The sequence below is a fragment of the Urocampus carinirostris genome, chromosome 15 (assembly GCF_059441175.1).
Source record: "Urocampus carinirostris isolate Australia breed hairy pipefish chromosome 15, RoL_Ucar_1.0, whole genome shotgun sequence".
Lineage (NCBI taxonomy): Eukaryota > Metazoa > Chordata > Actinopteri > Syngnathiformes > Syngnathidae > Urocampus > Urocampus carinirostris.
The window spans coordinates 36,091,392-36,104,387 of record NC_142363.1 but is presented as its reverse complement, the minus strand read 5'-3'; the positions used below and the strand labels follow the sequence as shown (position 1 = coordinate 36,104,387).

Here is a 12,996-nt window from a genome sequence, read left to right as displayed (position 1 = left end):
GTTGCCATGTTTCTCTTGACCACGCAATAAATGAATTTGTTTTTTTAAAAATGCGTGGCTTGTCATTATGACTAGTCGTGTGAAGCGCCACCGCCCTCTACTGGTCGCTCACAAGAGAACAATGCTATTCAGAAAGCCTGCGCAATGAGAAGAGCTGTCTTTTTGGCTCCCAAACGGCTCCTTAGATTTTTGGTTGTGTAATGTTGTACTATCAATAATTATAATTATTAGAAATGACAACATCAAACAGCAACACAAACTACCTGAAAATGCAAAACAATCAAAATATGAACTATTCAGTGCTGTAACAAACTTTACAATTCTATTTTAGGCAATTTAGACAAAAAAATATTCTGTGAAAAATAAAAATAAACAAAACAAAAAGCAAACCAACAGCAGTCTCTAAGATTGAAAGATTGAATGCACGCGATACCATAAAAATGAGTCCAAATTTCACTCGTTTTTCTGCTTCCGGCATACATTTTTCATAAACTCCTTTTTTTTTTTGTCCTGCGTATTGGACTCCATTTTCACCCAACACCCATAGAGAGAGCCCTTTCCCTCTTTGTAATCAAGTGTGACGTTTTGCAGCAGAATGGCAGAATTTATGTCAGTTTATAGCAGCCCGTTGACACAAAAAGATCATAGATGATACAGCGCAAAATAGCACAAAGTGTGCTAGCAGCAAGATGGCCATATATTAAGCATCAAAGCCAGCCAAAATAAGTTATTTTGATTGATTGAATTTGAGCGTGAAAAAGGGGTACGGACCCCGAAAAGAAGAACCAATGATCCGACGAGACGTCCTTTTTTTTTTTTTTTGTCCCGGCAGTGTGCCTGCAGGACAGCGTCCTGGCCTTCTGGAAGCACGGCATGCAGGGAAAAAGCTTCAAGTCCAATGAGGTGAGCGCCACTCGCACCCAACCAAAATAAGGCATTAAGCGGGAATATGTTCATTATGGGCAGCACGGCGGCTCAGTGATTTGGGCGTGTGCGGCACAGTTCTCAGGTCATGAGATCGAACCTCCTGTGTGGAGTTTGCATGTTCTCCCCGTGCTTGTGTGGGTTTCCTCCGGGCACTCCGGTTTTCTCCCACATTCCCTAAAACAGGGGTGTCAAACTCATTTTAACTCGGGGGGGCCACACGATAAAACAAACATTCTGTCGGGGGCCAGACTAGTAGATTAAAGAGATAAATAAGAGAAAGAGGCAGAGAAAAGAATAGAGAGGGCGGGACAATGAAAGAGAGAGAGGGAGAGAGCGTGAGAAACAAAAGAGATAAAAAGAGAAGTCGTGAGAGAGGGGGAAAGAAAGGGAGAGGAAGAAAGAAATCCAAAGAGAAATGGAAAGACAGAAGGTGAGAAAAGAGAAAAGAAAGTGCAAAGGTTAGGAAGAGAGAAAAGGAAAAAATGAAGTTAGAGCAAAAGAAATTAAAAAGACACAGAGAGAGAAAGAGCAACAAAGGAAGAGAAAAAGAGAGACACAGAGAGTGAAATAGACAGAGAGGTAGAAAAGGTGTAGAAGAGTGAGAGAGAGAGAGAGAGAGAAATAAATACAAGTGCAGTGTCTTTGTTCGAGGCACCTGGCTTTGGCAACATCAAGTAGACATATTTCAACCTGCAGCTTGTTTTTCTCTTGCGCTTCTCTGGTGCAGATAATGGATGGATGTTCATGATGTCGGCTGAATTGAGCCTCAAGTGGGTTGCGTGAAAGCAGGTTAAATGGAGCTGATTTATTTCGTAGAGCCAAGTCATGAATCGGTTTTATGGGATTTTCATGGACTTCATAATTTTAATTCTTCTTCTTTTATATTTCACACATACAGTATTTAGCTTCTTCTTGTTTATCTCTCATGGTAGCAAGCATGCTCAATAGCTGCCTGCTATTGAATCGTTGACTCACCTGCCAGGTGTCGGCCAGCCCACCTGGCCAGGTGTCGGCTTCCACAGGGGGAAGGTTCCCTGCCCGTCAACGCCCACGTGCAAGGCTCGCTCGCTCGGGTTTTCACTGACAATTTTATCCAAATCTCCGTAACTGGGATGAAGATCTCATGATTTCTATCCGGTGTGAAATATCACTAAAGGAAGGGATAGTTAAAGGGATAGTGGGTGTTAATTGGCTTTTTTTTTCTTTTTGTGTTCTTTCTTAGTGCTTATTTCTCTTTTATTTATTTATTTATTTATTTATTTCCGTTACTTTTCTTTGTCTGAGTTCTAAATCTAGTGAAAGCTAGAGCTCTTGTTGGTGATAGGAATGAGTGGAGAGGTGTTGTAAAAGGATAGTGGGATGTTTGGGCGTGTTCTAAGGGATGGGCAGGGCACCTGTATGATGCGGCAGGGGTAAACCAGCGAAAGCTGTCGGGCCCTGCTTAAAAAGAGTGTGTTGTGTCACCCTGACCCGAGTGTCATGGCCGCTTTCTCGTGTCCCGTTTCATCCGGAGGGACGAAAGCATGACTGACTGAGGTGCCTAACTTGTTTGGGTGTTTGGGCATTTGGGTTGGCCATGGGCCAAAAAAAATTGTGTGTTTTTTGCTATTTTTTTTCCCTTTTTCATTTTCTTTGTTATTGTATGTGTTTGTCTTGCTGTCAGTCACCCCGCTTGAGGGATATGACCTAGGTAGATAGATTTCTTTGTCTGGTCTGACTGTGTGTCTCGTAATTGGTCAGGTGACACAGGAGATCTGCGACCCCAGCAGAGTGTTCCGCCTCCTGGGTTCCGACAGGTTGGTACACGCCCACCTAGGCCACGCCCACTCCCTCGTCGTCACGAAATCCGAAAGTCGTGGCGTCTGGCGAGAAAATGGCAGGTGGCCATCTTTGACTTTCCCCTGTTTTGTCTTTGCCACCCTCCCCCCCTTCCTCTCTCCCCTTTTGTAGGGTGGTGGTCCTGGAGAGCCGTCCCACAGAGAACCCTTCGGCGCTGAGCAACCTTTACATCTTGGCGGGACATGAGAACAGTTACTAGCAACGTTTTTTTTTTTGTTTTTTTTTAATTGCCTTTTTACATTTTTTTATTCCTGTGCAAAGTGCCGTCGCACATCGGGGAGGGAGCATCTTTTCTTTTTTTTTTTCCTGGGAGATTTATTTTAGCGCTCGTGATCCGACTGGCGAGCATTATTTAAAAGCAATATTTATTCGCGGCAGCGGCGGCGCTCTTTTTCATCTTTTGGGCTTCTGGTTGTAACGCGACGAGGAGTCCGCCGGACAAACGAGCTCCCGCTCGCTGACTTTTATTCACTTGTAAGCACTTTGGAACATTTTTCCCTTTTTAGGTGAAATGTCAAAGGACGAGATGAGGGACGCTGTGCTTCTGTCTTTTGCAAATTCTTCTTTTTCATCAATAAAAAAAATGAGCGGAAAAGCAGAAAACAACTGCTTCGAATTTGCTTGTGCGGTCTGGGGGGAGAAGGGGGCATGGCTTATACCGGAACATTCACACTAAAAGTGTGTCGATTTTTGCTCTTTTATACTTGTCAAATGACTTTTGCCTGGAGAATAGAATAGAAATCCAGGAGTGTTTTGAGGCCAAGATGGATATGGAGTGTCTCTCGAAACTGCACGAGCCAAGAAATAGGAAAAGTGTTCGATGCTTCTGCAGGTTGGTGTACACCTTTTTTTCTTGATTTCTTGTCCTATTTTATATCAAAACTACTCAATATAACACCCAAAAGCGTTGCAAAAGGGGAAAAATCTAGACACATATTCAGGTCCATTTCCATTTCAGAATGAAGATTTTATTTTTGTCAGGCGGCCATTATGTTGATAAAAGAAATGTGGTCTTGGTGGGCTTCCCCTCCCTGCCCATCGCTATGGCAACCACCCCACAGACGCAAGCGGGACGTTTAAGCAAAAACGGTTTGGGGCAGGAAGCTTGCAGCCAAGCCTTTAAAGTAAAAGCTGGAGTTTCAGAGGGAGTACCGGTACTGTGTATTATTCACTGCCTCCTGTGGTACAAAAAAAATGGATTTCAATCATTAGCTGAAATACACCAACTATCGTATAAATGTCTTGGTTTTTTTCCAACTGTCGATGAAAATATTTGCATTGATGTGACATAAAATAAGGCTCATCTAGATGAGCTGACATGACGGTCGGTCATTTGCTGCTACGGGTGCCCTCAAAGACTCAATAAACGGTCAATTCTTTTCCCTTTGTTTTTCTTTTTTCGCCTTGATTTTCAATTTGGTCTTTTTCCCTTCCATTTTTCTTATTTCATCATTCTTTTTACATCTTCTCTCTTTCCTTGCCTTTTCTTTTTTTCTCTTAGATTCCTATTTTCAGGATTTCATTTTTCTTTTAGTATCTTTTTCTTTGTTATCTTTTCTGCTTTCCCATTTCCCTTTGCCTTCTGTTTTCTTCTTTCATTCTCTATTTTTTCTTGCTTCTTTTTCTATTTCTTTTTTTACCTTTTCTTCCTTTCTTCTCTGTATCTTTAATTTTCTATGTTGTCTCTGTTTTCCCTCGTTTTTCCCTTTTCATCCTCTTTTTATCTATGCAAAGGCCGGGCATTAAAAACATCAAAGAAACAGTACTTCGTATTGCTCCTTTTGTCTCGTAGCACTTGTTTCCAGTTATGCAAAACGATACAGTTACATATAAACGCTGTCCCTTTAACAAGATTCATTTTCTTTCCCTTCTCATTTGTCTTTGTGACTTGCGGGTATCATCTTCCTCGAGGCGATTTTAGTCCTTATTTCAGAGTCTACGCCAGGGGTCTCCAACGCTAGCTAGTTTTTTACTTTTTTTGCATGCGCTCTAGCTAACTTTAGACATTTTTTTGCCAGCTATTAAGCTACATTTTGGCCTCTTTTAAGCTAGCTATTTAGCTCCCTTTAATTTTTTGATCTGTTTACCTTTCAAGCTAGCCTTTAAGCTATTTAGCAAGGTATCTAGCTAAGTTGCTATTTTGGCAAGACGTATCTAAGTGCTAATGAGTAACAAAAAGTTGCTCTTAGCTTAAAAAAAGGTTAGAGACCCATGGTCTACTCGTCTTATTCTGAAGGGGAAAGAGGATGTAGGTCTTATCAAACTGAGTGAGTAACACCGTTGTCTTGTCCTTATGCACACATCACATCTGAGCCTCAGAGAGGAAAGAGAGAGGGAGGGGAAAGGGAGGAGAAAAGAAAACAACTCGGGACTTTTTTTGTTCTTTGCAGTAAGTATTCTTTTTGTTTAGATGTTCTGCCGACTTTTGCAGCATCCGAATTTGTCATTCCTCCAAGAAGTTTGCAAGTTTTGCAACCTTGCGGCGCTCTCGCCCGTTTCTCAGGTACTTTTAGAAGCAACGGTGCCCTTTTGCATCAGGACTCCTATTGCAAGTGCAGTTCCACTCCAGACCAGTGGAGACAGTGGCGAGTTGAAACCTAACGAACGATTGTGACTTTGATTTCGGAACGTTTTTTGTTCCGATGGAAAATAATTCTTTTTTTTTTCAGCATCCCCGGCATGGACAAATACGAGAAGATGGGCAAAATCGGGGAGGGCTCTTACGGCGTGGTATTCAAGTGTCGGCACCGGGATTCGGGCCGCGTGGTGGCCATCAAGAAGTTCCTGGAGTCTGAGGACGAGCCCGCCGTGAGGAAGATGGCGCTCCGGGAGATCCGGATGCTCAAGGTGGGCCCCCACCTCTCGCTCTCACCACTTCCTTCAAAAATGGGGTTTTGGCATCTCACTTGAGCTCACGGGCCACAATCATTTACAATGAGCTCCTTTTTTCTAAGAAGTTGATTGCCCCTTTTAAAAGCCAACCACAAATATTCTTTATCCACACGTTATCCTTTTATCCAGTATGTCGTGCCTCAAAACGGCACCGATTTGAGCAAAACCCGGGAACGGATTGGCGTTGGGGGTAAGAATGCAAAATTCCTTTGGCGAAAACAAGTTTGTTGCCCCGAAACCTTCTTTTCGGGCACGACAGACCTTTGAGAGTGGGGCGACGGTTGCCGGGGGTGACGCCGGCTTTACGCTAACACTTTGCTTTTATTGTGGCGGGGTTTACGTGCGTCCTGACGCATGGCTCGCTGCTGTGCGGCGATTTCAGCTTACAAGACATTTTTAGATCTTTTGCCCATAATCATAAAACGTTATGCATGAAATGCCTTCTGAAAAATATGATTTTATAAAATTAGAATTGAAGTTGTCAGAGCGACGCTTTTAGTGTATAGAATTGCTCAAACTATCAAATATTTGAAGAAAATCACCCTTGGCCGTTAGGGCCATATTGTATTTATTATTTGTTCATGATGTTCATTAAATTTACATTCAAATATTTACACATCTAGAAAAAAAAAACGTATAAAATACAAAGCGATTTTTCCCTTGTCGACGGCACAGAAAATCTGAAAATAATAAAAACATTTTGGCCTTATCACAAGAGGGGGAAAAAAAGCTCTGGATCGCTTCAAAGAGCCCTCACGTTCGTAATCGACACATCACTATTTTTTACCTGGAAACGGCTCCCGTTGTTCACTTCAAAGATTCGGCTTATAGAGCCGATATGTTTGTCAACAACCTATCACTATTTCCAAAGAAGCCGACTCTCGTTGTTGAGCCAACAAGCTGGTGCGTAGAGCCTTTACATTCACGAGCTCCCGTCGGTCATGTCAAAGAGCCGGCTCATAGAGCCATGACGTTCGCTGATGACACCACGATAACTCGAAAGCAGCTGTCTCATTATCGGTGGAATGATGGCTCCTGTCGTTTACTTCAAAGAGCCAGCCACTCGAGCCGTTGCGTTCGTGAACATCACGTTCGTCAGGAGCCAACTCTCCATTGGCGGGGGAGACGGCTCTCGTACTTCACTTCAAAGAGTCGGCCAATGGTGCCGTTACATTTGTGAACAACGCATCATTATCTCAGCGGCAGCTGGCTCTCGTTGGTCCCATCAAAGAGATGGCTTATAGAGCCGATACGTGTGCCAACGACACATCACTATTTCCAAACTTCATGTTGAGCCAACAAGCTGATGCGTAGAGCCTTGACGTTCACGAGCGACACATCAGATTCAGAGATTCAGATATACTTTTTTGTCATTCTTGTACACGCGTATACAGAACGAAATGTCGATACATCTGACCCACTCAGGTTCTTTGAATGTACAGATATAAATAAAATGTTGTATTGAGTTGGAGTATTGAAGTACTAATAATATACTAGATCATTATAGCTATGTATAGTATTATACAGTAGTGCAAAGAGTGCAAGAGGAGCGGCTGACCAGATGTGCAAAATGGGCAGTCAGGTAAACAAGTCACTATACAATAACAATAACACTGGAGTACGATAGTGCAGAGGAGAACGGATGTGCTAAGGAGTGGCTAGGTATCATGAACTGGAGCTGGCTCCCGTCGGTCACGTCAAAGAGCCGGCTCACAGAGCCATGACGTTCTCCGATGACACCACGATAACTTAAAAGGAGCCGGCTCATTATTAGTGGAATGCTGGCTCCCGTCATTGACTTTAAAAAGCCAGCCACTCGAGCCGTTGTGTTTGTGAACGACACGTCACGATCGCAGTCAGGAGCCCACTCTCGATTGTCGGGGGAGACAGCTCCCGTCCTTCACTTCAAAGATAGAGCCGCTATACAAATAAACATAACTTGGAACGTTTTGACACGTCACTCTCTTGAAAGGAGCCGGCTCCCGACCGAATGGGAGGCGGGCCCTGCGCACACTTCACTTGATTGGTGGAGAGCCGGCTCCCGTCGTCTGAGACAAAAAGCCGTCACGCTCGCGAATGACGCGATTTTTGTCCTTCCCCTTTCAGACCCTAAAGCACGGCAACCTGGTGAACCTGCTGGAGGTTTTCCGCCGCAAGAGAAAACTTCATTTGGTCTTCGAGTACTGCGACTACACCGTACTCCACGAACTGGACCGACACCCCCATGGGTCAGTACCCCGCACCGCACGTACCCCCCACTTTGAATACCGCAAAAAAAAAAAACTGGGAGAGAGCAGTCGGAATTGTTTGTCAGTATAGCGAAATAACCGGGGCAACGCGTATAAAAGGGGGGAGAGCAAACAATGACTGCGTTTACAAGCAGACTTCCTGTCGGGTCCTTCAATGTAAGAGCATTTAGACATTTGGAAGCAGTGCGCAGAAGGAAATTGATTGTAAAAGCAGTTATTTGTGTGCTTTTATGCAAAGAGAAAATTCAGCAGACTTCCTGTAGGCTCCTTCAACATAAAAGCAGTCTTTTTCAGGTTTTAACTTTAGAAGACTTTTCAATCTGTTTCGGGGACGTTTTAGTTCATGTCATTTTAGTCATTTGTTTGTACTTTTTCGTTTTATTCTACTTCGTTTGTTACCTTTTATCCTTGCCAAGTTTTAGTACCTTTGTTTTACTTTTAGTTCTTTTCAATATGTTTTTTCCTATTTCATACTTTTCAAGGGTTTTTTTAGTATTTTTTTTGTACTTTTTAGTTTTATTATTATTGGTTGAGGGTGTCCCCTGCCCACTGCCCGAAGATAGCTGAGATGGGCTCTAGCACCCCCGCGACCCTACTGAGGATAAGCGGTGCCGATTACGGACGGACGGATAGCTTTATTAGTTTTATTTGTTTTTTATTTTGGGGTTTTTTCGTACTCTGAACCTCACCCCCCTTTTTTTCCCTCCCTTCCTCAGTTTTAGCACCTTTTTCTTACTTTTCAGTATTTTTGGGGATGTTTTAGTACTTTGAGTATTCTTGGAATTTTCCTTCCTTGGTTTTAGTACCTTTTTCTTACTCTTCAATTACTTTTGAGTAGTACTTTGGAGTATTGTTTTTCCCCATTCCGGTGGATTCGGTAACGTTTTTCCTCTTTCGGTACGCAGAGATCTTTTATTTTCCCGGCTAGGTTTCAGAAGCTTCGTCTCACTCGCTGTTCGAATGTCGATTTTTGCGAAGCGGGGGTCGTGCACTTTCGCAACTCTGTCTTTTTTTTTTGCGCGCAGCGTTCCGGAGCAGGCGGCGAGGAGCATCGCCTGGCAAACGCTTCAGGCCGTGGACTTTTGCCACAAGCACAACGTGAGCTGCGCCGAGAGCTAGCCCCGTGGCTGGCGCGGGTGCTGTAGCGCCGCCCGCTGTCCTTTCCTGACGCTCGCTCGCCCCGCAGTGCATCCACCGAGACGTCAAGCCCGAAAACATTCTCATCACCGGCCGCAGGGTGGTCAAACTCTGCGACTTTGGATTCGCCAGGATACTCGGTAAGAAATACTAATACATTTTAGTACTTTTTGAACCTTTTCAGTCAGTTTTTAAATACTTTTTAAATACCTATCAGTTGGTCTTGGTACGTTTTTTCTTTCTCATACTTTTCAGTGTGTTTTTTACTTCTTTGTTTACTTTGGAGTACTCTCCAATACATCTTGGCTATGTTTTACTCCTTTTTTATATTGTTTTTAAATACTATACTGTATAGTTTCGTTTTACCTTGGAATACTTTCCAAAACGTTTTAATACCTCCTTTTGAGTACTTTTTAATAAAAAATTTTAATGCTCTTCCGCAGACAGACTGAGGAGATAATTTCTTCCTCATGCCATGAGGCTCTTGAACTCCACCCGGGGTAGTGAAAGCCCACCCCCACATTTGCATATTACCCTATTTTTATTAGTGTTTTTTTCCGCAGCACTATTTCAATACTCTATAGCAAAATGTTATATTGGGTATTTTTGTATTCTATATCTTTATTTTATAATTTCATTTTTAAACACAAGGATACTGATGGAAGTGTGAATTTCCCTACGGGGATGAATAAAGTATCTTGTCTATCTAGACATCTATCTAGACATCTATCGAGACATCTATCTAGACATCTAGACATCTATATCTAGTCATTTAGACAGCTATCTATCTAAATAACTATCTATCTATCTAGACTTCTATCTATCCATCTAGACATCTATATATCTAGACATCTATCTATCCATCTAGACATCTATCCATCTATCTAGACATCTCTCTATTTTCTTGCTTTTTAGTTCAATACAATTTTAGTCTTTTTTTTATGTCATACTTTTTGGTATTGTTTTCTTTTTCGTACTTTTCTTACTTTGGAGTACTTTTCAAGACCGTAGTACTGGATGCACTTTTCGGTAGTACATATACTTGAAACGAGGTACTGCCGAGCGTCGTCGCTCGAAAACTGCCAGGTAGAAGGCTGTGGGATGCGTTTTTTCAAAATAAGAGTCTGTTTTTTTCAGCAGGTCCGGGTGCGGCCTACACGGACTATGTGGCCACGCGTTGGTACCGGGCCCCCGAGCTTCTGGTGGGGGAGCGTCACTACGGGCCCCCGGTGGACGTGTGGGCGGTGGGCTGCGTTTTGGCCGAGCTGCTCTCCGGCGCCCCCCTCTGGCCGGGACGCTCCGACCTGGACCAGCTCTACCTCATACGCAAGACGCTCGGTAAGTAAAAGCCGATCCCCTCGAGTCCTGTGCCGAGGGTGTCCAACTCGCCTGAGCTGGGGTGGCTGGAAGGACACATGCTGGGGGCCACACGAGTAACAGTGAGAAAGAAAGGGTGGAAGGAATACAGAGAGAGGGAGAAAGAGAGGAGAGGGAAAAGGAGAAATAAGGCAGAAAGATAGGATAGATAAGGAAAAAAGACTGAGTGACAGAAAAGTGAGAAGTAGGGGAAAAAGAAGCAAAGAGAGACAAATTGATTACTAGAGAGAGACCGCAAAAAGTAATGGAAAGAAAAAAAGAGGGGGAGAAAGAGGAAAAACAAGAGAAAGCGAGAAATCCAGGGCCAGTTGTTTTGTGAGCGCCTCATTGTTCCACGGGCCACATGTTGGACACCCCTGGTTTTGACCGCCGGTCCCAAATCTCAAAACCCAGAAACCCCAAAACCCCTTCCCCTACCCCGCAGGGGACCTGACAGCCCGCCACCGGCAGGTTTTCAGCAGCAACCGCTTCTTCGGGGGCCTCCCCGTCCCCGAAACACCGCAGACGGTGAGGGACCCTGGCCACGCCCACTCCGACCCCCTTCTGACCCGGTTTCCCCCCCCTTTTAGGAACCTCTGGAGCTGAAGTACCCCAAACTTCCCCAGCACACCCTCAGTCTCATGAAGGTACTTTTTTTGCAGTTTGTAAAGGAAGTTGATTCACTTGGTTGGATTTGGAGGCTTGGTTTTAACCACCTGGGTCCGAATACTAACAAAGGGCTTTTTACAAGTGCTACCAAAACTACACTCTTAATGGGACAAAATACACAACAAATTACAGTAATACAGCTACAGAATCCATCCACCCATTATCTGCACCGCTTAGCCTCAGTAGGGTTGTTGGGGTGCTGGAGCCCATCCCAACCATTTTCGGGCAGTGGGCAGGGGACACCCTGAACACAGAGACAGACAATTCGCCCGCTCATTCTCACCTAGGGACAATTTGAACCGGCCAATGAACCTAACATGCATGTTTTTGGAATGTGGGAGGAAACCGGAGTGCCCGGAGAAAACCCACGCAAGCACAGGGAGAACATGCAAACTCCACACAGGAAGGTTCGATCTCAAAATTTTCAATGTGTTCTTGACTCTAGCCACCTCCCACTAGGGGGATATGGCTCCGGTATACAGCTACAGATATGCTCCCAAAATAAAACTACAATATTACTACAAAAATACTTCAAAACAAAAATTCTACAGAAATACCATTATAATGCTAATAAAATACTACATAAATACACCTACAATACTCCACAGTAGTATTACTACAGAAATGCTTCCAAAATACTACACAAATACAAATATACAACTACAACAATACTACAAAAATACAAGTATAATAGTATATTTATGTTCCCAAACGCAAAGGAGTTGTGCCCGCCTCCAAGTGGGCGGGGCAAGCCATGCAAATAAGACCCCCATTGTGCCCAGGCGTGTCTACGGATGGACCCAAGCGAGCGCTGGGCCTGCCACCAGCTCTTGCGTCACCCCTATTTTGAGAGGCGGGGCTACGTCCAGGCGGAGGCGGGGCCTCGTCACCACGCCCATAGGAGGGCCGGCCTGCCCACTCAGGTGAGTCACAGCCACACCCTCGTACGAGCGGACAGTGAAAATAAACGGTAGGATACTCAGACGGTATCCGTCCGTAGCGTTCTCTCGTGACCGCTCGCTTTCTGATCATTCGACAATTTGGGGTACTGAAAAATGTTCCCGTTTTTATGCCAAAAAAAAAAGAAATATTTGGACTGTGTTTGTTTAGGGGTCAAAGTTGAGAAAGCCCTTATCAGCAACGTGATAAAGACTTGATAAAAATGTCAATGATTTAGCGAAAATACCGGATTTTCTGGACAAAATTTGCCAAATATTTGAAATAGGTACACATACAATCTTCTTTGATACCGATTAGTCACTCATATGATTCTTACCAAACGCTGTTGTTTCTTCAGTTTTAATCTCATGCGGCTTCTAGTTCGATGCCTTCTTTGTCCCCATAGTCCAGGGGGGCAAAGGCCAGGCAGGGCCCCCTCTCTGGGCTGCTGTGGAATTTTATGTTGTAAAAATACAGAACCGAATTTGAAAGTACGTCAACGTACGTATATTGCGAGGCACCGACAATATCCTTCAAATTGGAAGACTATCGACCTCGGGACAACGGTATCGGTCCAAATAGTAGTAGAGCATCGATAATATTGCTCTATTTGGACGGGTGGGTTTGGGCCTCAGTTGTGTAAACGCACTTGTGTTAGTGTTTGCCGCAGTTGAGGGGCAGCAGCATCTTCCCCGTGGCCAACGAGGACGCCGCCAGGAAGCGCCGACTCGCTAAGCTAAGCTACCGACTGCCAAACATCTAAAACGGCGAAAAGACGACTAAAAGACGAAGCCACGTTCGGCCGAGAAACGACACGGAGGCCGCGGCTTCCGAGAAGACTATTTATTGAAACTGGACGAGGTGGGCGGAGCCACCGATCTGTGACGAGCGCCTCGCGGCGCCACTCGAGTAACACCAAAATAAAAGTAAAGAATCAATTCAAAAAATGTGTTTGAATCCTTTATTCTAATCAATGAGAATAGCGTGA

At 44.2% G+C, this 12,996-nt stretch overlaps 2 protein-coding genes across 7 annotated transcripts in view; both read left to right on the top strand.

Annotated features, from left to right (window-relative positions):
- The window catches only part of map4k5 (mitogen-activated protein kinase kinase kinase kinase 5), a 42,423-nt gene extending 39,051 nt beyond the window's left edge, over positions 1-3,372 (top strand). For all 4 annotated transcript variants that reach the window (XM_088353843.1, XM_088353842.1, XM_088353840.1 and 1 more), the window contains 3 exons: positions 833-903; positions 2,668-2,723; positions 2,878-3,372. In XM_088353843.1, coding sequence (XP_088209969.1) covers positions 833-903; positions 2,668-2,723; positions 2,878-2,965 — 215 coding nt within the window. In that variant the 3' untranslated portion in view covers positions 2,966-3,372. The remainder of the gene's footprint in view (positions 1-832; positions 904-2,667; positions 2,724-2,877) is intronic.
- Positions 3,373-4,553: 1,181 nt separating this feature from the next.
- cdkl1 (cyclin dependent kinase like 1 (CDC2 related kinase)) lies at positions 4,554-12,947 on the top strand. 3 transcript variants are annotated; one of them, XM_088353847.1, is made up of 11 exons: positions 4,556-5,155; positions 5,270-5,351; positions 5,436-5,613; positions 7,765-7,886; positions 8,933-9,005; positions 9,094-9,184; positions 10,182-10,382; positions 10,846-10,928; positions 10,991-11,047; positions 11,852-11,992; positions 12,667-12,947. In XM_088353847.1, the coding sequence occupies exons 3-11, from the start codon at positions 5,446-5,448 to the stop codon at positions 12,769-12,771; spliced, it is 1,041 nt and encodes a 346-aa protein (XP_088209973.1). In that variant the 5' UTR covers positions 4,556-5,155; positions 5,270-5,351; positions 5,436-5,445; the 3' UTR covers positions 12,772-12,947. The 3 variants fall into 3 exon arrangements, with proteins under 3 accessions (XP_088209974.1, XP_088209973.1, XP_088209972.1); XM_088353848.1 differs by having other exon boundaries at positions 4,554-5,351; positions 10,185-10,382; XM_088353846.1 differs by having other exon boundaries at positions 4,556-5,351.
- The last annotated feature ends 49 nt before the right edge of the window (positions 12,948-12,996 follow it).

Coding starts and splice junctions, on each gene's coding strand:
- cdkl1 (XM_088353847.1), top strand. CDS start 5,446: ATGGACAAATACGAGAAGATGGGCAAAATCGGGGAGGGCTCTTACGGC. Junction 9,006..9,093: donor ACTTTTGCCACAAGCACAAC/GTGAGCTGCGCC, acceptor CTCGCCCCGCAG/TGCATCCACCGAGACGTCAA. Junction 10,383..10,845: donor CCTCATACGCAAGACGCTCG/GTAAGTAAAAGC, acceptor CCTACCCCGCAG/GGGACCTGACAGCCCGCCAC.